The following is a 27,088-nucleotide window of genomic DNA, read 5'->3' as shown; positions in this document are numbered from 1 at the left end:
ATAATCATATAATTTTACAGTTTTCTTTTTGCATTGAGCATAATTAAAATTCTAAAATCTTTAAATACACATAAATCAAATTTGCCCATAAGGATAAGACTTGAGCAGCTGCTGGAGCATAGGTTTGTATCATCACCGCCCCCCATCCCCCCCCACCCCCAAAGTTTGCTATGCACCAAAATAAATATAATTAAACAAGAAAAATTGTCAAATAAATTACATTAATTAACTAAATAATGAAATTAAACGTTTAACTAAAAAATTTTTCTAACATGATGTCATGTGATCTTATATTGCTTACATAGATTGTACATGTGTATTTCGTTGATCACCCAAAAAAAAAAAAAAAAAAAAAAAAAAAAAAAAGAAAGAAAGAAAGAAGAAGATGATAACCATGCTTTCTTCTATATTGGATAGTTGTTGGAGCCCTAATCTCAAAGGTTCAAAATCTTTTACATATTATATATTGGTATAATGGTCAAATAAATCTTTGAACTAGAAAAAGTTTCAATTAGACACCATAACTAAAAAAAAAAGCCGCACAATTAATTTCATTTGACCTGTTAGATGATTGAAATGCTACATTAATATGTTTTGATGACTTAGATGCCTAATAATAATAATAATAATAATAATTAATTTGATGACATAATTACATTTTCATGAACCGTTCAAAGACTTATTTGACACTTATCTCTTATACTAGTTTTATACGCGCATTGCGCGAATGGGTTAATGCCCAATGTTTATATTTAAATAAATATTTGAAAGTATATCAATGCAAGATTATATAGGAGAAGTTTATACATGGGTAATTGAATGTCGAATTTTTTTATTTAAATATCAAACTCAAAGTATATGAATCCAAGATAATATAGAAAATTCATTATAATTATTACTAAAATAAATGTTTGCAACCTTGTAAAATCGATAGTCTAAAAATGATAGTCTAAATAAATACTACTTTTAATTTGAATTTTTCTAAGTGTTCTTAATTCTCTTTTGAGTAACATTGTCATTGTCATCATCTTTACTATTTGTTCTCTTCCTTTTTGTTGGTAGTGTGTTATTTGCAATTCGGTTATTGTTGGTTTAACCATTATTGTTGAATGAGTTACTGTGGATAAAGAAATCCCTAATTTAAGAAAAAAGATTAAATAAATTAATAAAAATTTGAAAATTTAAAATATTATGTATTCCAAAGATATTAAAAGGTAGTTTCTCACATCAATTTGCTGGGTAATAGGTTATTTGAGTACTTTCATTGCCAACAAATCCTCCAAGTAGTTAATATGATTGGTTTCAAAGTATTCTTTTTTATTTTTTTCATGGTATTAAAGAAATACATATGTATCATTTTTTGGTGTAACTACTAATTTATTTAATTCAATAAGAGTAAAATAGAGTGATTCCGCTTCAATTTGTTGGGTTATTATTTGATTACTCTCTTTGTCAACCAATCCCCAAGTAGTTAATATAATTAGCTTCAAATTATTTTAAATTTTTTTTCATAGTATTAATAAAATACTTGGTAATAAATATATAACATTATTTTGTACTATAACTTTGATATTTAATTACAAGATATTGTAAAAATAAGATAATGGACAATGTAATGAATATCAATTGATAAATTTGAATGTAAAGAATCTTTGCATGAGAGAAAATAAAGACAATATAACTAATGAAATTATTTCTCTTATTTAATTTAATTTTTTGATAATGAATAATTTTTTTCAAATAAAGGTATTGTAGACACATAATTCTAAACTAAAGAAATACATATGTATCATTTTTTGTTGTAGCTACTAATTTATTTAATTTAATAAGAGTAAAATAGAGTGAGAGACTTAATTATATCAAATTTGATTGAGATGAGGTTCGAACTTAAGACCTTTCTTATAGAAATTAATGGGTAAGTTAAAAGTTAACGGAATATTAACGGAGAAGAGAATATTTAACGGAAAACTTAACGGATAATCATAAAAGTAAGGTTAAATTAGGTAATCTCTATTGATAATATTAATATGAATTATCTTAACCATTTATTTGATTAAATAATTCATCTGAACCGTCCATTTGATTAAATAATTTGACCGCCGTTTTTTCTACCCATTTTAGGCCTAACTCTCTTTGGCTCTTATTAGTATAGTAGATATTTATATTTATAATAAACTCTCTTTGCCTATTTTATGTGTCTAGTTTGATTAATTAACGAGAATAGATTAAAATTATTTACAATTCAATTTTTTAAAATATTTAATTTTGTGTTAGAACATAAAATTCATATATTTAGAAACTACATAAAAACTAATATTAAACATAAAAAGTCAAATTTAAAAATTATAAAAAAAATCAAGAAAATAGCCAGAAGAAGAAAAAGAGTTATGCCATGGACCCGGGTCCACCTTGCAAGATGGACCGAGGTCTATGTTCACAATTTCATAACTCTATATTCATAATTTCATAACCCCATGTTCACAATTTCATAACTTCATGTTCACAGTTTTATAACTTCATGTTCACAATTTCATAGATCTACGTTCACAATTTCATAACTCTATGTTCACAATTTTATAACTCTATGTTTACAATTTCATAACTCTATGTTCAAAAGTATCAAAACTCTATGTTCAATAGTATAACACAATTTTTAAATCTATATGACAAAATTGTGAAGAGTTAATTCCATTTTTGGTCATAGATTTATAGGTGGCATTCCACTTTTAGTCCTTTTTTTTCAAAACATCCACTTTTGGTCCTAGTATTATTGTGGCATGACCATTTTTGGTCCTCCGTTAAGAAAATCATTGAAATGCTGTTAAATACAATGACATTTTGATCCTTTTTATACAAAGTAAGTTGACCCGCTATATTTTTTATATTTATTTTTTGAAACAAAATCAAAATTGAAGACTGAAATGTTCTTGTATTTGACGAAATTTAAATTGTTTTGTTGATAGAGGACCAAAAATGGTCATGCCACTATAATACTAGGATCAAAAGTGGCTGTTTTGAAAAAAAATGACTAAAAGTGGAATGTCACCTATAAATCTAGGACCAAAAATGGAATTAACTCAAATTGTGAATATAGAGTTCAAAAATTGTGAATATTGAGTAATGTAATTTTGTATATATTGAGATCTAAAATTGTAAATATAGAGTTCTAAAATTGTGAACATAGAGTTCTAAATTTGTGAACATAGACTCGGATTCACCTTGCAAGGTGGACTCGCGTCCATAGCATAATTTGCTGGAGTTGCCCACATGGGCAGCTCAACTGGTCGCAGGGGTGAAGTTTGGGAAGAAAGGGCAAGGATTGAGTCTCACCAATGACAGCGTGGGAGCAATCTCTCAAAGTGAGGAGGGCTCATTACGCCTTTGTGTTCAGTTGAGTTCATGATTTAATGCTTTGTCGGGGGCCGGGGCGAAGAGGAGTTGGATTGACTAAATAATAGTAAACACATACAGGGGAATATCAAATATTTAATTAATATGAAGATTTATCTAATCTTCATAACTTAAATAGCTCAAAATACAACCCAATTGAAGATATAATTCAACATATATATGAAACTGGCCTGGTTCAACTAGACTCAAATTTTGTTCCAGTTTCCAATAATGAATATTATCAGCTCGCTAATGTTATCAAATTTTAAATGTTTGCCGTGGTAATTGATCATTGGTATTTTACTACATTGAGTGTAGATTTGTTTGTTTAATTTTTTTTTTTTTACAAGGGAAATCTGCAGCTAGCCGATATCCAAATAAAATATGTATATTAGATAAATTTAATTTCTTTATTCTAGCTTGCAAAGTAGATAGGAGAAGTAAACCGCACAAAAAAGATGATGTGCAACATCTCAACGAGAATCGTACTCCACCTATTAAATATTTTTTTATTATTTATCATTTCACCCAATCAATTAACGATGTGTAACAAAAATATATAATCTCTAGTAAATTTCTGCATTTTTCATTTATTTCCTCACCAAATTTGATGGAAAGTAGGCCCATTTTAATTTGATGCATTGATGCTGTTTGGTGTGACACGGGTCTCCTTTATTGCATTCAACGGCATTTCTTCATCTAATACTATGCACATATGGCAACTAACATGTAATGTGATGATATCTCGGTTATCATTTCAAATAGGTGATCATAGGTTCAAATCTTGGTGATAGGAGAAAATATAGAACATATACTACCTTGTAAATTATTCTAACATTACTATGTTTTTTCCCCGGACGATAAAATTTTGACTAGGGCAAAAACTTGTGTAAGACCATCTCACGGATCCTTGTTCATGAGATGGGTCAAGTCAAGATAAAAATGTAATACTAATTTCGAATAAAGTGTTTGTTACTTATAAGAGAAAACGTCATACCTTTGAGAAAAATGTGATCTTTTTACATTTTGATTTAAAAGTATTACATTTTTCCTTATTTCTAATTAGTTACATTTTTCGATATAAGTATTTCATTTCTATATTGACTTGACCCATCTCACGAATAAGAATATATGAGATGGTATCCCAAGAAAAGCACTCAAAAACATTAAAATCAGTTAAGCAAAATTGATTAGAGAGGGGTATACATGAATGATATTTTCAAAACTCAACAACATGTCAACATCCACAATGGGTGACTCATCGGTCCAAAAAATGCTTATTCATGCATATTAAATGCCCACAAAATTATAATCCCTAATTGTTAGCATAAGATCAAGGGTTCTACCAACCTTTTTATAAAAGAAAATACAAATTATTACGAAAATTTAAAAAGCAATTAGGAAGTCAATTTAACCTGAAATCAATAAGTTGAAACGCAACGATCAAAAAATTAGTGAGTTAGAATTTAAAAAAATAAAAAAATAAAAAAATTGAACCCGATAAAAAAATATATAATCAGTCATTTAATTAACTTGATGGTTTAAATGCACTAACTTAAAATCGAGTAGGTTTCTTCGATTGACATCTCTAATTGAAACGGATAGAAATGAAGATGAAGTTAAGATTCAAATGTTGAGGGAAAAGATGGAATCTATCACTATGCAAAATGTTTAGGTTTATGCATGATGATATTGTTTGAACTTTATATTTCTAATAAATTTTAAATGTGAAGCTAGGTATGAAATTTGAAATTGTTACATAAAAAATAATATTATGTAATTTACTCATAAATTAATCTTCTTATGAACCCCTTTTTAATGGTGGCTCAACAAACTTTTTCAACTTGAAAAGTAGCAATTAATGAAGTGAAAAATGCAATTTTAATCCTTCAATTGTTCTTTGCTAACGGTTTTATTCTCTAACTTTTTACCATTGTAATATACACCCATAACCCTTCAAAAAATTTACAGTTTTAACCCATAAAACAATAAACCTATTAAACTCTATAAAAATTTTACTTATTACATAAGTATTTTAATACTTTTTACTATTTCTTCTTTATTTATAATCTTATTTAGTCTTGATATTTCATTTGTTAAATAAAAAATAAAAATAAAAACATGATTTTGACAGAGTCATGTAGGAAAAATAGGGACGATGTGCGACAAGTGAAAATGGAAAATTTAGCGAAAAATGTTCTCAAATTTCTATTTTGCAGATGAAATAGCAAAACTAAAAATGCTATAAAGAACAAAGATAATAAAATTTTAAATTATCCCGGTACTAAGTATAAAATTTTAATAGAGTTTAACAGTTTTGTTGCTCTAGGGTTAAAAATATAATTTTTTAAAAGAATTAGGGGGTATATTATCACAGTAAAAGTTGAGAACTAAAATCCCTAGCAATCAATAATTGAGTTATTAAAATTGCATTTTTCCTGTTATTAAAGAATATAAAGAAAAAAGAAAGGAAAAATTAGGGGGGGAGGGCATTATTGTAACTTCGCTACCCCCACACCCGTTATAAATAAACCCCAAATTTTCTAACACAATATATCTATCTATCTATCAGTAGGAAAATCCGATCCATTTAATCACTCACTGACCTACGCGCCGCCGCTCAGCTGAAAATGTCGTCGTCTCAAGAACTCATCTCGACCCACCGCGAAAACGCGGAGATCTACACCGATCCGGCGGTGTGCAAGGAGAAGACCCTGGAGCTCCTCCGGGAGATCAACATGCCGTCGGGGCTCCTCCCACTAGACGACATCCTGGAGGTGGGTCGGAACCCGGAATCCGGGTTCGTGTGGCTGAAGCAAAAGAAGGCGAAGGAGCACAAGTTTAAGAAGATCGGGAAACTCGTGTGGTACGACAGCGAGGTCACGGCCTTCGTGGAGGAGCGGCGGATGAAACACGTGACCGGCGTGAAGTCCAAGGAGCTCCTCATCTGGGTTACTCTCTCTTACATCTCCATTCCCGACCCTGACGCCGGAAAAATCATGTTTGCTACCCCGGCCGGCCTCTCTAGGTCCTACCCCGTCTCGGCTTTCGAAGCGGAAGAAGAAGCCAACGAGAAATGATTTCTCCGGCGTCGGTCGGAGGGGTATTCCGGGAAACAAATAAATTATACTGAAACTCTTTCCCCCCATTTTCTTCTTTTCTGTTTTTCTTTTTCTTTTTAATAATTATGATGCATGTTATTATTGAATTATTTGTGTTTACCTTGTCTGATTAATTACAATTTTCTGTATTATGGCTCCATTTTACAGAGTTTGTAATTACTCTCTTTAAATTTAAATTAACAGAGATACTACAACAACTATAACTTTATTTTAACTAGTTTACTTGGCGTGAGTGACGGTGCATTCTCAAACTCCCATCTCGTATAGAAAAATCAATCTAGTCAACACTTTGTCTCTCCCTTAATTGGACCGTACCGGTGCAAATGAGGATTAGTCAAGTATGTCTCTACAGTTAAAATTTACTCAGAACGTGGTCCGACAAAAAAAAACAAAACTAAAAAAATATATTATAACTTTACTTTAAAACTCACAGCCTCTGAATCTCCATATGGCACAAATATGACTATTCTTGCAATTTTATGTGTAGCCTTGACAAATCTATGGTTACACGCAAAATAAAAATAAAAATAAAAACTACAAGTACTTAGCATTTTTGGTAATGAGTTATACCAGGGATTCCTACACTTTTTATCCCATTTTGAATACTCTAAATGATGTCATTGATATGAGTTAATGCCCTATTTAGTCTTCAATATTTAATTTCCTCGATTTAGTCTTAAATGATTTTTTGTGCTTAATTGAGTGTTGTGTTTCGATGATTTTACATAATTAAGTCTTTTTGTTAGGATAGTTTGATAATTTTCCCTCTATTAATATCTAATTTAGGCTTCAACTATAGTGGTTTGACCCAATTTAGACTTCAACTATAGTGAAGTTTTTCAATTTAGTCCTTAATTCTAACAAGAGTTTATTACCAATATGGTCTCTCGATTATTGCGAAATTACCAATTTGGTCATTGACAATTTTTCGTGTCCAATTAAGTCCATCGACTTTGAAAAATTTAACTAATTTGGTCCTCCGTTAATTTTGCATAACCAAATTGGTTAAAATTTGCAATCAACTGAAGCACAAAGAGCCAACATCGAACCTATAACCTCTCACTTGGGAGGGACATAGCTATGGCGCTTACCACAAGGTCTTTGGTGTTTTACAAGTTATCTTAAATTTTAATATATGATTTCCCATTTTTGTTTTTACTATTTACGAAGACAAGAAAATTCACTAGCCATGAATGCATTACTTTCAAAGTAATAAATGAAAATCAAAAGTACATTAAAATATTATTAAATAATAATCAAAACTAATCGATCTTTATTTTTTCCTTTTCACCATATTTTTTACAACTATTATAAATTCATAATATAATTTGCCTAAATTATATTACAGTTCCAAATTTCAAAGAGAATTGTAGCGAATCAGGTGATTTAAAACAACATTAAAATAAAGTTTATTTTAATTTTTTTCACAGCTTAATGCGGTTTTAAATTATTTACCACTTTGTTCTCATATTTATTTTAGTAATAATATGATTGCCTAAATCATATTACAATATTGATTTTTCCAAGATAATTGCAGACAACCAAGTCATATATTGTTTAATTAATTGGGTTATACTTTTGCATTAATCTTATAATCAAATAAATATACACTTTCAAATATTAAAATTGTTTATAATTTAATCTTTAATTTTATTATCTAAATATATAATAAAAAAATTTATTGTTACATCCCATGAGTAATTTACTAGTATCTAATATATAAACATTAATGTGCAATTCAACTATTAGCTTAGTCTTTAGTTGAGGCAAAACCGCAAAACACATCTTTCAGTTTAGTATCATAGTCAATTTAATAAGAGACAATGATGTTATTTCTTAACTGAAATAAAAAAAAAAATGTATAGATAATATAAGTTGTATTAATTGTTAGTTTTATATATATGTTTTGTGTGTTATGCTTTTACATTTTCTTTCCAGTTTTACCCTTCACATTTTTCATTTTGAGATTTTTTTAACATTAGTCCTTAACTAGAATATTTATTAAAAAAAAATTATTAATGATTAAATGGTGCATTTCATGGGTGTTTTTTTTTTTTTTTTGCAATGTATATTAATACCTTTTTACCAATTATATCCCTCAATATTTGCTTCTTCTTTTTTTTTTTTTGACAATTTTACCCTCACCATGTAAAGTACAAAATAAATTAAAAGCTCACTAAAAAAAGAGTTTGTCATTCATTCTTATTTTACTAATTTACTTGATGTAGAAAATATGCATTATTATCTTTTTGCCAACAAAACGTTATTGTGCTATTTTTTCTAGTATCAATATTAAAACTTCAATTATAAAAATTAAAAAAAAAAAGCAATAAAATTATAAGAAAAAATGATTTTCACCTGCAAAAAGTGTAATCATTTTGAAACACAATATCTAGCTACTAAATGTCTAAATTCAATGTAGTTTTTAAAAATCTATGAGATATAATAATTTTTATTATCATAAAATATCAAAATTTAATTTCATCATCTAATAGTTATACGATTTATGTGTTTGTTCATTTACTTCAATCATATAATTTTATTATCTTTTTTTTTTATTTATTGGACATTTTCAGTCGCACGATGTGCATGTCTATAATTAGTAAAATATTACAAAAGCAATAATGTTAGTATTTAACTGGAATGAAAATTGTGTTAGTAATATATGTTATATCATCAAGTGGTTGTTTTTCCAATTTTACCCTTTGCATTTTCGTTTTGATCTTTATTTTAACATTAGTCCTTAATTGGAATTAAAATTTTGTTAATAGAATAAGTGTTATTAAATGCTTTTTTTTTGTGTGTGTTCTTTGTGTGGTACATACATACATACCCTCACGATGTAAAATATAAACACACATACATATGTGTATATGTACTTTCAATAAAATATGATTTTCTTCTTTTGAATAATTAAATTGTATTTATTTTAAATTTTTTAAATTAAAAATTCATTTTTTGGGGTAAAAGAGTTATGTTTTTTCATTTTGTATCTTATTTGATGTGGAATATATGCATCACTGGCTTATTATCAACAAAACATTTATGTTTCATTTATTATGGTATGAATGTTAAAATCTAATTATAATAGAAAATTTTATGAAGAAAAACATACAAATTGCGTTTGCTAAAACCTATATCTAATCTTTTTGGAACACAATACTGACTAATTCAATGCATTTAAAAAAATTATGATATACAATTATATTTCTTATCATAAAAAATTAAAAATTCCCCTTTTAATATTTATAATAAGACTTATGTGTCTTTATTTATTTTAATTATTTAATTTTACTAACTTTTTATGTTTATTATTGAACATTATTATAACTAGTGTGTATAGTAATAATCAAATGAGACCACCTATTCTCATAAGTCCCGTGAGACTCTTCAAATGTATACAAACTACTATAGGAATATAATGCACACAGACTAGATTTTGTGCAATTCGCTCAGCATGAATCCACACAAGCTACCTTGTGTGCATTTGTGTAGTAGCTTGTGTGCATTTACGTAGGGTCTCATGGGACTCCCGGGAATTGAACAGGTGGATGCACTTGAATATTAGTGTGTGTATATATATATATATATATATGTATGTATGTATGTATGTATGTATGTATGTATATGGAGAGGGTCATATGAAAAGTGAGAACACACTCCCAAGAGAAAACGAATATTAACCTTATATTTGAAAAAAATCAAACGGATCATGTCAATTTTATTTTTTTTTTAAATGTGATGACATTATCGTAATTATTATCAACTTTACCATGCAACTTTTAACATTATATTGTGCACTTCTCAGAATTTTCAAAAATGCACATTATGTTGTTAAAAAAAAAATGCACGGTAAAATATTAAAAAGTTTATTCTTAGTATTAAAATTTGCACTTTGTAACATATGAAAGTGTAGTGCACTTAGGGTTTGGATTTTAGAGTTTATGATTGAGTTTTTTTTTTTTTTTTTTGGTCTAGGGGTTCACTTTTTACTATACGGGTTTAACATTTACGATTTAGGTGTACAATTTAGTTTTTTCGCTAATATTTTTAAAAGTTATTTAGAAATGCATTGTCTATTATTAAAAAGTGTATAGTATAGTGTTAAAAGTTGTACAGTAAATTACAAAAATGTCACTGTAAAAGGTTGAACACAAAGACTAGACTTTTAGTAATTTTTGACCGGTAACCTGATGGTTACCGATAAATTTGATCTATTTGACCAAAAATGACAAGTTTGAGAGTTTAATTGACCATTTTAAAAATTTAGGGGTCTAATTGACTTTTGATGTATAATTTAGGGGTCTATTTGATCCTTTTCTCTAATAATAATAATAATAATAATACGGAGTAATAATTTCAACGTCTTGTCCTAGCTTGTGATAGGAAGTTGACGAGTAAATGCATTTAATTAATGATCAAATGGTGCATGCAACTTCTAGGAGAGATAGTTTCTTTAACCAAATAAACGAGAAAGATAGTTGGCTACGGCTCTGGCATGTCTAGCTGTAGTTGAAAGTTGGAAATTGCTTAAAACAAAGTTAAAAAGTTTGCAATTAGAAATTGAAAATTAAAAACTTTTAAATTGGTTAATTAAAAATAAAAGTATTTGATAAAATTAATTGTTAAATAAGTTTATAAATGATAAAACAAATATTTGTATGTGTAGTAATAACAATTTTAAAAACTTTTTTTTTGGAAAATATTCAAGTAAAAAAAATTTAATATACTAAACAATTCTATGTATTTAATTTGAAATTAATTATTGAAGAATATTATATAATAATTTTTATAATATATTTGTATAGTTTACATTATAAAATTAGATGTAATATGCATTATGTAAGATTGTAAGTTGGTTTTAATATTCTAATTTTTTAATTAGTTGTAAGAGAATTTCGAATTTTAATTTTAAGTGATGGTGACAACAATAACAACAATAAGTTAACAATACTTATGGACGAATGAGATGAAATATAAATTTTACAAAAGGAGAAATTTTTATTAAAAAAAAATAGAAAAGGAACAAAAAGATGAAAGAAAATAGGCCAGGCAAAAATGATAAAAGTGGAGAGATAGTCGAAATTTAATTAAATAATGATAGTATATGTTATTTTTGTAAATTTATAAGAATAAAAGTAAAAGAAATAATGAAAAGTTTTATATTTATTACTCAAGACACTATGTTTAATAAATATTTGAGAATAAGTACAAATAAAAGCTTAGTATAAGTTGAAGTATCCATTAAAGACAATTTATCATTGCATGAAGCAAATTTCTTTCTCTTCCGTCTTTTACGATTTATTAAATTTTAGAAATAAGTTCCGTGGTGGCAATGCGTGAAAAAACACAACACGGTTTGCATTTCTATACAACCAAAATCAACGTTCTTGCTTTCTTTTACTTATTTCATTTTAGTTACGTTGTTTGTCCGACAAGATGTTTTTAAATTTATGCATGGGATTTACGAATGTGAGTGTTAATAGTAAGTTTATAAAGCGTGAATATGAGAAGGGAGAAGAAAACTCTTAGAAGAATTCAAAAGCATCGATCTTTTGTCTTTTATGATCTTTCTAGTTAGATAGAAAGATTACTCCTAAAAGCAACCTTAATTAATTATCTTATATACTATACCACCACATTTTCTTTAATAAAAGATCTTATTATTAGCTTATGAACAAAGTCATTGATAGTCATATTAAATCACCCCATCACTCTTTTCTTATCTAAGGAAAAAGAGAAATCTCCTATTAAAAAAAATTGTTAAAGAGTTAAAACTCCGGATTATCACAACATTCGTGTTGAAGGCGAAATTAAAGTTAGCAAGTAAGCTAGCCTATATTAGCTATTCTAGCCTATGACCATTGTCGGAAAGTTCAAACGATATCCAAGCACCAAAAGGCAAGGTTCCGAGGATGTAACTAGAGTGAATGATCCGCACAACATCGATTGATTTCAGACATCATTCTACGAAATTTGAACATATAATATATAAACATAAATGTGCAATTCAACTATCAGTTTAGCCTTTTAATTGAGATGAAATACATATTTCAATTTTTCTTTAAATAAACCCTAACTCATCCATTAAGAAATCGTGAAAAGATGTTGGATACAAGCTAAGCTATGCTAGTGGGAACAATAACGTTCGAGTGTAGACTAGCACATTCGTTGATCTAGAATAAAAAAGACACTGAATCAAATTATCTAACTAACATACGACATCCCTCAATAACACAACCAGCATAGGAATAATCTAGGGATGAAACATTAAGGAGATGAGACAATTAAGACAATCCAACTCCACCGTATGTAACCATTTGTCATCCTTCCTCTTTGAGCCAAGACAAGGCTTCTTTGACAGGTAGTGCTTCTGTCGTGTGAGGGTCATCCAGAGAGCATAACACACCATTCTTAGCAACCAAATACTCCCCTATCAGATAGAAGGACAACACCAAAGGAAGCCTGCCGACGATCCAAGAAAACCGTAGTGCCAACCCGGCAAATTACGCGATCACATGCCAAAGGTCAATTTAATTGGTTCATATGTTACTTGGAGCCCATCAACTATCAGTTTAGATTTTTAGTTGAGATGAAACACATGCTTCAATCGCACGAAAGGTATTCAATTGCACGAAAGGTATTGTCCCACTGGCAATGAAATTTAAAGCACCACCAATAGTAATTCTTGGGGAGGTTTTTCTTAACAAAAAATTTGAGATGAAACTTTTTTTTTTCAAAATTTTGCTCCTTTAAAATCAATTTTTTTGTGAAACCCATAGAATGAGGAAATAAGAGAAAGCTGTTGCGGGCTTGGACCCAGCATGGCACATGTACTGCACGAGCCATGCTAGGCTCATAAATTTAATTTTTTAAAAATTTGTTTTTACCTTTTCTTGTCAATTTTTTTTTTTTTTTTTTGCCTCATTTTTCCTCCCCTCCCTTGCATGGCATTGGAAATAAAAAATACAAAATTAATTGTTGTGGTTGCTCTCATGTCTTTTACTCAATTCTTTGTTCAAAACATATTTTCCTGTGATGTCAGACCCCCGAGGAGTAGTCTGTTTCCATGAGTCACTTTCTGGTTTTTAATGGCCTGTCCATGGCTCCACTGGGACGGTTCAATGAACAATAAAATGTACTAAGACTAGGAACCCTACGTGTCTACGTGGTTATGATAATTGATTGAAGAAGCAATTCAAGTCGAAGTCGCTCAAAGTGGGTACGGTTGAAAGCAAAGTAATCAAAATTCTCAAGTGGTGAGAAGTAATCCTTGAATTGGTCAAAATATGCCAAATTTATTATGTTTCATGGGGAATTAGATCCGGTAACTAGGGTATGTGGCTAACCGATATTACCCACTATCATTTAGCTATTGTAATTCTTTTCCTAATAAAGGGCCACATGTATAGAACTAATTAGGGCATTGGTCATAAACAAAAAGAAATTTTAGACGCCCATAAGGGTCTATTTACGGGTTAGGGTCATAAAGACTTATATGAGATCCTAATAATATCATGGCATGTTCAATTATGTCTTAACCTAGCAATATGTTAGGCTCTTTAACCATTATGGTAGTTCACCATATGTATTCCATGTCCCCTTATCCATATCTAGCTACTGACTATGGTACACAACTGTCATTATTCACACATTACATGTGGATTGAGGATTTCATATAAAGACTATAGTGCTAATTAATTGAATAATAACATGTAATGAATACAAATGTACAGTCAAATTATTAATTTAGGTTTTTAGTTGAGATAAAACACATGTTTTAATTTGGTATCATAACCAACCCCATATAAAAGATTGCTGATAAAAAGAGATTATGGCTCACATATTGTTTAAACCCCGTCAAAAGTAATCGATTCCCACACATGAAGGGACATGTTGAGCATATAATATGTAAACATAAATGTGCAGTTTAGCCATCAATTCAAGTTAAATTTTAGTTGAGATGGAGTGCATCAATTAGCCTTCTTTGTTAAATGTGAAATGATATAAATTTAAGTTTTTTTCCACTTTTGGTCCTATGACTTTAGTGCCTCCGTCAATTTAGGCACACGACTTTCATTCCTGACATAAGTAGTGCTTGACTTTAATTTTTTTGCCACTTTTAGTCCTTGACTTTGATTTTTTTTTTCCACTTTTAGTCCTTTCGGCCATCTGACAACTTTTAATTGAAATCAACAAACTGTTGTGCCATTAAGGGTAAATAACGTTTAATGTATTTAGGGATTTATGAATAGGCAATTTTACCCTTAATGGCACAACAATTTGTTGATTCTGATTAAAAGTTATCGCTTAAAAAGCGAAGCAAAATAAGCAAGTAATGTTTCTTTTTCCTATTTTTTCTCTGATTTTATTTATAAATATATTTAGGGCTTTATCAAAAGACACTTTTACCCTTAATGGCACAATAGTTTGTTGATTCCAATTAAAAGTTGTCGCTTGGATGGCCAAAAGGACTAAAAGTGGAAAACAAATCAAAGTCAATGACTAAAAGTGGAAAAAAAAATCAAAGTCAAGCACTACTTATGTCATGAATGAAAGTCGTGTACCTAAATTGACGGAAACACTAAAGTCATAGAACCAAAAGTGGAAAAAAACTCATATAAATCTAAAGTGAGAACTAATTGGATCAAATAAATGAAAATAAATGATTGTTTCAAAAAAAAAATAAAGTTTAATAATGTAATGAGACAAAATTAAAACAATATAATTAAATGTGTCAATTTCACAATAATTGATTTTTTTAAGGGTGTACTCAGGGTTTCCACTGTCAAACACAGTGACTAATGTCCTCACTAAATCGTAGACACCTTTTTAAGTGAGACAACTGGTTTGGAGATTTACACATCATAGTTGATGACTAAAAGTAAAATTTATTGTAATCTTAAAGTGATAATCTCAACAACCAGGTATTAATTGTATCTTAATTATTTTGAGAAAAAATAACATACATATTTTATCAATATGCTTAAAATAGAATACAGGTGGGAGGTTTGCATAATTTAATTTGAAAGCGCTATGCATGTGATTGTAATGTTTATGTTGACTATGCGTGACACGGATTGAGATGGAGATGCAAGAGTATTAATGATAAACTCATAGATCCCAAAAACAATATTAAATTCATCAATATTTTAAGACAAGCTCCAAAAAGTTTTGGATCAATAATCTTGTGATGAACTTGGGTTCAATTTTTCCCATTGTTATAATATGGATCTGAGTTCATATTGCATTGTGAATTTTGATTAAAAAATTATGTGTTTGCAGTTAATATATTTTGTACCTATAGTTAATAATTATTGTACCTATAAACAAATTGATAGCACATAACACAGTAATAACAGACACATAACATAATAACTACAGACACATAAACTGTTAATTGCATGTACAGAATATATTAACTACAGACACATAAGATATTGGTTAACCTGTTATGTATCTGCAATTCACATATTTTCTACATGTAGTTAACAGTTTATATATGCATGGATCTGTAGTTATCATGTTGTGTGTGTAATTACCCTGTGATGTGCCTTTAATTTGTTTACATGTACAGAAACAGTTAATTGTATGTACATAATAATGTGTTAATTACATGTACAAAATTTGAAAATTATTTCTGAATCATAATTCACAACGTAAGGTAGACCTTAGTGCCCAATTTTTCATGAGAGAATTATTATAAGATAATAGCATATTTAATACTTACATTATACACAACACTACTTTTAGTCATTGAATTATCAGTGAAGTGAAGTTTTTTTTATCCTTTCATAATGATGTGTCAAAATTTTTTATTGCTTCTCAAGAATCTTTATTGACTGGATTTACTATTGAAAGTTGAACTCATATTTTTTTTTTCTTGTTTTGCTTAAATAGCACTCCGATTCCGCAAGTTAGTGGCAAACAACGCATACCATTAAATTTTTATCCTCAAATTTGACTATAATTGGTCATTTGACTATCAATTTTGTTTTAAACTTAGTCCTTTGTTAATAAATTCGTTTTGGAAGCTTTAGTTATTAGGGCAAAAATGTCAAAATCAACATTTCACATGCACCTTTCTTCTCCCCCAGCTCACTAATAACGTCAAATATTGCAAGCCTTTTTCACGTCATAAAAATGTAATAACTTCACAATAACTGAACAATATATAAGTATTTGCTTAACGCTATTTAAATATATTGACCTATAGGAATTTAATTAAATTAAACCTAGACTTTTCATTTATATTAATAGTTAAATGACATGAAATGCTGAATTATATATTTTTTGCCTCCAAATGAATTTCTTAGTGGACGACAAAAGTTAGGACAAAATTTAGAACAAAACTAATAGTTAACGAACCAATTATTAGAAGTGTACGATAAAAAAAAATAGAAAATTAACAATATTCTAGAACTAACCTTTTTGTGGATGAAGACAAATAAGATGTAATATAATATTATTAGTAGATTTGGTCAATTAATTTTTTTTAAGTAACAAATTTTAATAGAATGATCAAAAATCTTCACTTTACTAGTAATTTAGAGAGGCTAACAATGTGTTTGATTCAAGAAATAGACTTAGAATATAATTATATTTCTAGGGAATAAGCATATTCTATTGTTTGGTAATGCCTTTTATTCCTGGAAATATTATTCTCAGTAATGATGAGCTATTTCCCATGCAAGGCGATTGTATAGCTATTCTACCCTAGTACATACTCCGTATTAGACTATTCATGAGTTCTTAGCCTCTCAGGAATAACCTAAATTTGTTACGTCGTATTTTATATTTTACCCTCAATTAAACCTAAAATTTGTTTAGGTTTTTTTTTCTCCCTATCACAATTTTTATGTTGTTTTTTTCTTTTATATTTATCTGATTCTATGATGAATGTATATAGAGTTTAATTTTTTTAATATGATTTTCAAAATGGTGTCTCTTTTTTTTTTTTTTTTTGTATTAATTATGATTCCCACATATAAACAATAATTTGGTGTAGAAGGAAATTGACTTGAAATACCTATTTTGCTCTTATTTTTAACAATTTAAAAATCTAATTAGCATTGAGGGAAAAAATCGTTACTTTTAAAATATTTGAGAGGACAAATGTGAATATATGAATAATTCAGGAAAAAAATGTTATATGCGCATAATTCAGAGAGAGAAACTGAAAAAAGTATCATTTTGCAATTTAAAAATCATATGTAATATTATAATAATAATAATAATAATTATTATTATTATTATTATTATTATTATATTTTGTATAGGTATTTATGTCTTTTGAAAACATATTACATTTATATTTATTAAATCAACCAAACACTACAACAACATTTATAAAGTTTATCCTTTCAACGAACCAAACAATAGAATACAATTCTTGTTCTATTCCTTTCATATTTCATTCCTTACGAAAGAATTTATATTTCCTTAAAATTCATTCTGTAAATCAAACATGATATAAAAGTTAGAGGGATAAAAATTGTAATTCTTCCATTTTTAGCTAAAAAATATTGTATATTCAAGTATTATAACTCTTCATATTCGTAAATTACACGGTATTACAGTACACAATACAATGTGCCAATACTACACATGCATTAAGAGATCTATCATCTATCCTAGGCTAGGGTGGGTGGGTCCATGTGATAAAATCTAATCAAATGATGCAAAAGATTAAAGATTTGGTTGAAGTAGCAAATGCATATCATTAACTCCAACCTCTTTCCAAAAAAAAAAAATAAATAAATAAAATACTCTAGCCTGTGAGTTAGGATATATTTGAAAACTCGAAAAATAATTTTAGTGTTGAATATGTCTGAAAAATCAAGTCAATTAAAAATATTTTCCGTTGACTTGAAAAAATATGCTTGTTTTTTAAGAAAATGACTTCCGCCAAAATTTGACAGAAGTCATTTTCCAAATAGTTTCCAAGAGTGAAAGCCTTGGTTTGGAAACCATATGTCTGATTTTCGTCGAAAACTAGTGATATTTTTTTATTTTCCTTTTTCTTTTTAAATTTTTACAAAATAAAATTATATTTAATATTAATATTATTATAAATATTGTATATTCTAAAAAACTTAATTAAAATATTTAATTATACAATTCTATTCATTTTTCAGAAAATGAACCAAACACACTAAGACAGTTTTTCAAAATGCAATGAAACACAAAATAAATCTATTTTCTAAAAATGACTCATTTTTCCTAGTTACCAAAACACACCCTTGGTGGACTAACACACACCGAATCATCATCATTCAATGCTTCCACAAGTTAAAATAAATGTCACATCGTCATTTCTTACAAGTTATGGCAATGTTATTAATGAATTGGGTAAAGTACAAGCAAACACATGTGAAACACTCGTAATTGGATGGGAGGATAAGTATTCTAATTATTGTATTATTTATTTAACAACTACTCCTAGAGCCTTGAGCATGGTGTTTAATTTGACAATGCGTGTTTCATATTTATTCGTGTCAAGCATGTTAATGATTTATGACATAATAAGACTAAACCAAAACACATTATTTCTACATCATGTTCTATGTTGTTGTCATTTTGGACCAAAATCTACATGCAAAGTGGACATTTGCCTATGATATAATTTGATGTAAGTTAGGGCATGGACCATTTTCAATATTAAACTGAAGGGGTGATGAAAATTATTTTGTGGATTCAAGGTGAACTCGAATCCAAAATACACCTTTTACATACTGAATGCTTAATTGTGACAGAGTTATAGTATAACTATTGAGGGTGATAATGTGGGCTTAAACTCCCAACCACTGGCTAGAATTTTCATGGGCTGAACTGCAAAGCCCACAAGCTATACTTCTCTAGCCCTAACCCGCCCCATGTCAGGGTAAATTATATTGTGAATCATAAATAAATGTTTCTTTTTAATTTAGATTATATCAAATATACATTATTTATGTATTGAATATTTATTTATTATTTAATGATATCTCAAATTATAAATCTTCAGTATTCAAATAATATAACTTCAAAAATGTACCTTATGTCAATGGTTCAAAAATGTACCTTATATCAATGGTTCACTTTACAAAGTGAATCATGGTGGTCCATGACATAATGATTACTACATGAGTTAGCAAGCTTCATGGACCAACTCATTGGCTAATATTCAAACTTATAACCTATGACAATCCATTTGAAATATTAATCAGAGTGATCACACTACATAGTAGTTGGCAAAATATGTTTGATTTCATTTAGCTTTTAATTAAATATTACTATATTATATTTAGTAATTTATCATAATATCTAAAATTCTTACTTTAATAATATTAATCATATCATAATTATTTGTCTTTCAATGATGATATAATATGTTGAATTTATCAACTACAAATTCTACAACTATAAATTTAAAAAAAAAAATTATATACTCTTATTTAAAAAAAAATATTTTAATATAATTAAAATTTTAACATTGTGTATTAATATTAGGCATATATATTTGCGCATCGTGCATATAAAATACTAATAAATTAATAAAAGTCAATATTTAAATGCAAATTAACAAAATAACAAGGGAAAATCACTAATGCACATGAATATCATGTTTCGTATCAACTATTTTGGACAAAAATGTGAGTCACAGAATTGCACATACATTTATTAATAGTCTTATTTCAACCAATAAATCAACTAAATAAGTATAAGTCAGATGGTTGCATCCATTTTTCAGTGGCAACAAAATTTCTGAATAACAAATTTTCGCATTTCCTAATTGCCAGCTGCAGCCTGCGGCTTTTTATTTTATTTTATTTTATTGGTTAGCCTGCAGCCGAATCATTATTCATGGACTATGGTCCACACAACTATGCGGACCATAAATAAAAATATGTGGTCCATAAGCCTATGTGGGCCAGAATTTCTTGTCCCTTATCCACCATATGGAGTCATCTAATTCTGCATTCTCTGACCTGCAAAATAAGTTGAGGGTGACAAACTCATCTATTAAGGAACACACAAGTGGTACAACCATTTACCATACTACATTCTTTTTAGTTTTTATTTCCATTTCCAGATTATAAATAATATTTCTAGCTTAACCCATCAACTTTCCAGGTTACTTTGCATTGTATATGGAGATCAAATAAAAGGCTTACCTGCTATTGTGAAAAACTCTTCCATAGAACCAGGTAGGTTTATTAGCTTGCTTCTAAAAACCCCAAATTTGTTTTGGTCTTCAAAACTTTGTAACAGGTCGGTCATTCACGTTCTACTAGAGCCTTTGCTGTCCACCCTGTTGCATCAGTTCTATTTACGCTGTTTACTCCTTTCACCAGACTCTTAGCCACCTCAAGATTCCCCTAGCATCAGCTAAACTTGTATCCATTTCAGACCTGCATTTCTGCAAATTATCTCGTGCATATTACCTCTCTCCTCGCAATTCACTACCAACAGTATTGCTGAAGACCAAGTGTGGGTCTTTTTCGTGGTCCTCAGAGCCTAATGTTTGCAGTTTCTATTTTATGACAAAAAATAGCCTATAATGAGCTTCATTCTGCAGAATTGGAATGGAAAAGACTTCAGAATAATACATCTACATTCTTGTATGTTCACCTGTAACAGATTGATTGTTCATAATAATGCGTTCGTATTCTGTATTTGCATGAAGAATGTTCATCAAAGTTGCTCTTCTGCTCAAACCTCTATATTTGAGAAATCTCAACCCTTAATGCAGCAAACAGTTGCTGCCTTCCAAATAAAACCCCTATTTCTCCAAATAGTTATATTGCAGCTGCCCTTCCAAAGGCCTGCATATGTGTGGGAATAAAAAGTTAGCTCATAGATATAGAAATATATCAATATATATATATATATATGCCAAGCACCTTGTGCTCAGATGGCATGTAGTGACTCTCCTATACGGGAGGTCATGTGATCGAGCCTCAGTGGAGGTGTGGTTGACTCTTTGTGCTTCAACCTAGTATAGATGAACAGATACTACAATGTAATAGAGTCAATAGCATTCAAAAAAATAAATATTTATTTATTTATTTATATATCAACTCCTCTCACCTCATGCTAGCATAATTTCCTGTGAAAGATTTTCCAACTTTTTATCACCACCAAATCGATGGCTTTGTACCCCAAGTGTCTTGTAGTCCCAAACAATTTCAGATACCTCATCTTGAGGTAAAGATATAGATTGCCTTTTCACCGACTTAAGCAGTTCACAGAAAAATTTTGGATCTTGTAATTTGGCATACTCATGCAACACTCTCTCGTGATCAGGGATCCAATTTCTGGGGAATGGAGTGTAGTCACAGGATGGGATGAAAGACGTGCGAGAGAACTGAACACCTTCAATCGCATCAACAAGTCCCATCCTCAAAAGATCAGAATACTCAGGTGCAGAATTGTTAGTATGCTCCCTTAAGGGACGACTTAGATCACGCGAAGCAATCTTATATACCTTGGCACGAGATTTCAATCTATATCTTGCAGCATATAACTTAGCCAGAGAGCTCCGGATAACATAAGCACAGAAACCTACCACTTTTCTCCTATTATCCGCAAATCTATACCAATCAGCCAGAGTTTCGAGTAACTTGTTCATTTGAGCATTAGTATGGGCTTGACCCGAATAAAGCATTGGTGTGCAAGGTAGTGGTTCTGGATCTTTATCACCCTTCACAAGCTTCAGCTGCCTAAACTGGCGAATACATTGCTGTAAGCTGGCTGTGACGGAAAGCAAAGAGCCTACACCTTTCTCACTCACAATGTTTCCACCAGATGCTGTGTAACGAAGTGTAGGGTATATAACACGGCGACAAATTATGTGATCCAAGAATTGAATTCCCCTACTAATGTGCTCAATTTCAATCTTTGAATTATCCAATCTTACCCCATACTCCCTATCACAAAACTCAATTATCTCCTTTCTAATATCCATAGCATCCTGTCTAGACCCTCTAATGCCAATCAAGAAATGACCCCCAAACCGAATATAGTCCATCTTCCTGGTCTTTCCCTTCCCACTGGAAGGAACAAACTCGGGCCAAGATGGATTGTGACAACCATCATCAATAGAATATTTCCAAATACTGTCCTGCTCACAAGGCCTAAAGAACTCAACTATCTTTTCTTCCATCATATGATCAAGCTCATTAACACATATATTAGCTAGCAATGGACTAAGAATTCCACAATAACCATAATTTGGTACCTTTGCAGCCTCCTCCGGAGAAAAATCATAGAATGTTCTCAACCAATACGGGTCTGGCTTTGGCTCATTTGCCTTCAAAATTCTTTTCTTTGTATGGACTTTCTTCTTCTTCTTCTCCATCTTCTCTTCTTCATCTACCCCTCTAACTCGAGTGCACGCAGCAGCGCTCAACCCTGATTTAATCAAGCTTATCACCTTCTTATCTTTCACAGCTTTTCCGATGCAATCCATCACAATATTGACACCAACATTGTTGAAAATATCACTAGCATCGCCTCTCAAAAACCACAAATACCCAGCAAAGTTACTTCTGATGGTCCGAATGACCGTATGGGGGTTCCTGCCAGGACGAAAAGCATGCGACTTAGGAGAAAACATGGGCTCGAAAATCGGCTCAAGAATCATCAGAAGAGTTTCCTGAACTATCCGATCCTGAAATGCCGGGGTTTTGGAGGTGAGGAGGGAATTGAGTTGGCGGCGTGAGAGTGTCGAAATGGGCCTCTCATTGGGCCCCCGAATTATAGGATGCATCTTGTCATTCCAGATGAATTTGCCCGAAACGACAGCGTTCCGGAGGGAGACGAGGTCGGAGAGGATGTGCGTGTGGAGTGCATTGCGAGGAGGAAAGGAGCCGGTGACGTGAGCGCAGGTGCGCTGGTAGGCGAGGACCCATAGGTCCAGCTTCGAGAGGAAGCCGGTGAGGTTGGTGAAGGGCTTTCCCGGTTGCGAGAAGGTCTTGACCCAGAGGTTGGATAACACTTCAATTGGGTCTTCCTTGAGGAGGCTGTGTGGGTCTTGCTGTAGAGGTGGGCTAGCCACCGGCGGTGGAAGAGAATGGCGGCGGTTGGGACGGTACTGGCGGGAAAAGGAGCATACCGAGGTGGTGCTCATAAAGCGTTTGATTTTTGTTCTCAATGACATTTCTCCGTGTAACCGGGGCAGATCCTACTGAGTGTGGGCGAATGTCAAATAAATTCAAAAATGTCAATGACAAAATATCAAACATTGATAATATGATTCAAATATAAAATACATTATAAATTACAATACAAAGTTTATCATTAATCAATCCTGCTACATTACAATTTACTAATTCAAACTTCAAGCAGTTGACTAATAGCATATTGAAATTTGAAATTTTGGAATCAATAGCATTCAACATACTGGAATAGTGGAATAATCATTAAACCAATAAACCATATGGATTATAGAGTACTTAATTTAAAGATAATATACACAGAATATACACAAAATACAGACAATATACACAGAATAATTTTTTTGGGGCTATATGTATATATACAGCATACTGATACGGGAATACTTGACCAAAAAATCATATGGATTATGGAGTACTTAATTTACATACAATATACCGAAAATATTTTTTTTGGAGATGTATGTATATATACAACATACCGATACAGTGATGCTAGAATAGTGGACTAATCATTAAACCAGTAAACTGGATTATCGAATACTTAATTTACAGAAAATATACACAGAATATTACATAACAACAAAACAATTCAAACACAATTCAAAAACAATTCAACACATGGCCATGTACTAGAAGGAACTGGAATTCCTTCCAGTCTTATTGGAATAGAATTACAGTTAAACTGGAACGAATTCCAGTTTAGATGTGTCCTCCTTATGGAAGAATTGCAAAGGAATTGATAACAAAGCTAAGCAAAGCTTGAGAAGAAATTGTGATAAGCTAGGAGGGAGAGAATGAAAATAACCTGCTTGCTATGGCCTTGGGAGAAATACACCACTCTGGTTCCCACAGCAGGTAGGGAAATAAGAGGACCGGCACAGACATGCCAAAGTTCTGAATTTAGTCATTTTTTCTCCCCTGCAATTCCACCCACCACATTAAGACCATTCTTCAACAAACAAATTGCTACTTTATCCATTTAATCAGAAGTGGATATACAAAAATTCCAGTTTAATATCATTCACCACTATGATATCATAAAAATAACATAAAAATTAAAAGATTAACAGTAAAATAATTTATTAACAGAACAATATCATACAAATTTACCTAATAAAATATTACCAGTAAAAGAAATAAAAATAACATATTAGTAATTTAGTATATTACCGACAGGTTGACGACAGTGAGGGCTCACCGGAGTGTAGAACTCTCTGACCGGAGTGCTTGACGCGGTGAGCACCGGCGACCAGAAAGGGGCGTCGTTTCCCGCAGGGAGGAGGAGTTCCTGTGCGTCGTCAATCCAACGGCCGTAGACTTGAGGGCTGAGGCTGATTAAAAATGGAGGGATAAAGGGCTTGGGCCGGGTCTGCCCAATTATGCCAGACCTGGGCTTATTATTAAAAAATTGAGCCTATATATGTTGTTGTGATGAATTAAATAATCAGGTTTGTGGGTTTTAGTTGGGCCTTGCATGGCCCAATTAGGTCAATTAATTTGAGCATATTTGGTTTATTTAAAGCGTTAAAGACTTGCTTTAAATTTTAAGCTTATTTAATTTGAGTTTAAAATTAATAAATTATATATAGGCAATTTATATAGTGGACCAGGATGTACAATGCATTGTGCACTCGGATCTAAAACGATGTCGTTTTGATTCTTTTAATTAACGGTTTTTCCGTTTTTCGTTCGGCCTTAACTAATAAGATAAGTTTTGTGTATTTTGTGATGATATTCTGTGCATTCTGTTGTGATATTTTGTGTGTTCTAATCATTGATTTTATGTATTCTAGTATGTAATTCTGTACATTATTGATTTCCAATACCATACATGATAGAACATAAGAGATAATACTTAGGTTTATATGATGTGTATCCTTTTCATTGATTCTGTGTATTCTAGTATGTAATTCTGTACATCCAATCTCATATGCAAAAGAGAGCTAAGTAGCATGAGTCTTGGCATATTGCATATATCGCAAGAGAACAAAACCAAGCAGCGGATTCTCTTGCTAAACTGGCCACGGGATTCCCTAAAGGAATGTCGGTCCTATTCGATCCACCGAATGTAATATTAGGCCTACTAGAGGATGATATCGCTGGTCTCCCAACTTGGCGAGATGTTTGTAATGCATAACCTCCGTGCATGTCTTTGGGTAACCCCCTCCTAATGAAATAAAAAAAAAGCTCGTACTATACTCAAACTAATCCATATTCAATTCGTACTGTCGTACTGACACAGCTCAATTAACATATTGGTTTTTCCATACCATCACATTTATATAATTTCTTTTTAGTACTACTGACTCTGTTACAATATAGTATCTGTTCATATTTATTTTCTCAACCTATTAAAACACAAAGAGTCAATATTGTCACACTGAAACTCGAACACATGACCCATTTATATAATTAATTCATAAGTAAATTGGTTTTGATTAATATTGAAGTTCAACTACTAACTAACTTCGAATAAAGAATACTATATATCAACAATTCAACACTAATAATTCCACTATTACCTTATTTAATAAGAAAATTTTAAATTCTTCTATCCGAGCTCTATGTCGGTTGGTAAATTTTGATTTTTTCAATGAATTTGATCCATCTCATTTTCCATGTTTGGTCAAACTATTTTTTTTTTCTTTGTCCTTCTCTCTTTTTCTATAACATTTTTAATAATGGTTAAATAGTTAATTTCAGGAATAATCTCTTGACTCTTGATATTTATCAATTTTTAGTTTCGACTTTCAATTTGATCATAAATGGTCAATTGACTATTAATTTTGTTCCAAATTTGGTTCTCCAGTTAAATATCCATTTAGTAAACAATAAATTTAAAAATAATAATGTAAAAATTAGCTTGTTGAGATTACCAAATTGAGCTCATAAACTTAATACATTGAGTTTATCATTAATGAGAATGCAAAGAACCAAAATTTTACATTATTATCCTTAAATTTAATGTTTATTAAATTGATATTTAAATAAGGGACTAAATTTGAAACAAAATCAATAGTCAATAGTCAAAGGATTATTTATGGTTAATTTGAAAGTCGATGATGAAAATTGATAAATGTCAATAGTTAATGGATTACTTTTTACTTATGGTACAATTGATGAAAGTCGGAAATAAAAATTAGTAAATGTTAATAGTCATAGACCATACATGAAATTAACTCATTGTTAAAATTGACTTTATTTGTACCTCTCGAGTCTTGTTAATTAAATCTTACGAGAAATATAATGGAGTTTAAAAGTAAAACAAAGGGTGAGCATTACCATGCACTTTATTCATGGAGTGTACGCAAAGAAAGGTTTAGTCTTCAATCCATGAGGCAAGCCCCAGAAACGATGGAATTCCATATGCTCCATATTCCCCCACCCCCCCCCCCCCCCCCCCCCCCCCCCCCC

The 27,088-nt window shown here is 30.5% G+C and overlaps 2 protein-coding genes across 4 annotated transcripts; one reads left to right on the top strand and one right to left on the bottom strand.

Annotated features, from left to right (window-relative positions):
- The first annotated feature begins 5,949 nt into the window (after window positions 1-5,949).
- Window positions 5,950-6,720, top strand: LOC116031904. The gene has a single exon (XM_031274256.1). The coding sequence runs from the start codon at window positions 6,021-6,023 to the stop codon at window positions 6,468-6,470; it is 450 nt and encodes a 149-aa protein (XP_031130116.1). The 5' UTR covers window positions 5,950-6,020; the 3' UTR covers window positions 6,471-6,720.
- Window positions 6,721-20,097: 13,377 nt separating this feature from the next.
- Window positions 20,098-24,977, bottom strand: LOC116032357 (nuclear intron maturase 1, mitochondrial-like). 3 transcript variants are annotated; one of them, XM_031274860.1, is made up of 6 exons: window positions 24,845-24,977; window positions 24,480-24,592; window positions 21,585-23,682; window positions 21,126-21,319; window positions 20,669-21,027; window positions 20,098-20,482 (listed from the first exon to the last, which is right to left on the bottom strand). In XM_031274860.1, exon 3 carries the CDS (start codon window positions 23,653-23,655, stop codon window positions 21,586-21,588), a length of 2,070 nt encoding a protein of 689 aa, XP_031130720.1. In that variant the 5' UTR covers window positions 23,656-23,682; window positions 24,480-24,592; window positions 24,845-24,977; the 3' UTR covers window positions 20,098-20,482; window positions 20,669-21,027; window positions 21,126-21,319; window position 21,585. The 3 variants fall into 3 exon arrangements, with proteins under 3 accessions (XP_031130720.1, XP_031130724.1, XP_031130721.1); XM_031274864.1 differs by having other exon boundaries at window positions 21,585-23,679; XM_031274861.1 differs by having other exon boundaries at window positions 24,873-24,977.
- Window positions 24,978-27,088: the final 2,111 nt, after the last annotated feature.

Source organism: Ipomoea triloba, chromosome 10, assembly GCF_003576645.1.
Source record: "Ipomoea triloba cultivar NCNSP0323 chromosome 10, ASM357664v1".
Classification (NCBI taxonomy): domain Eukaryota; kingdom Viridiplantae; phylum Streptophyta; class Magnoliopsida; order Solanales; family Convolvulaceae; genus Ipomoea; species Ipomoea triloba.
This window is presented reverse-complemented; position numbering and strand designations above follow the sequence as displayed.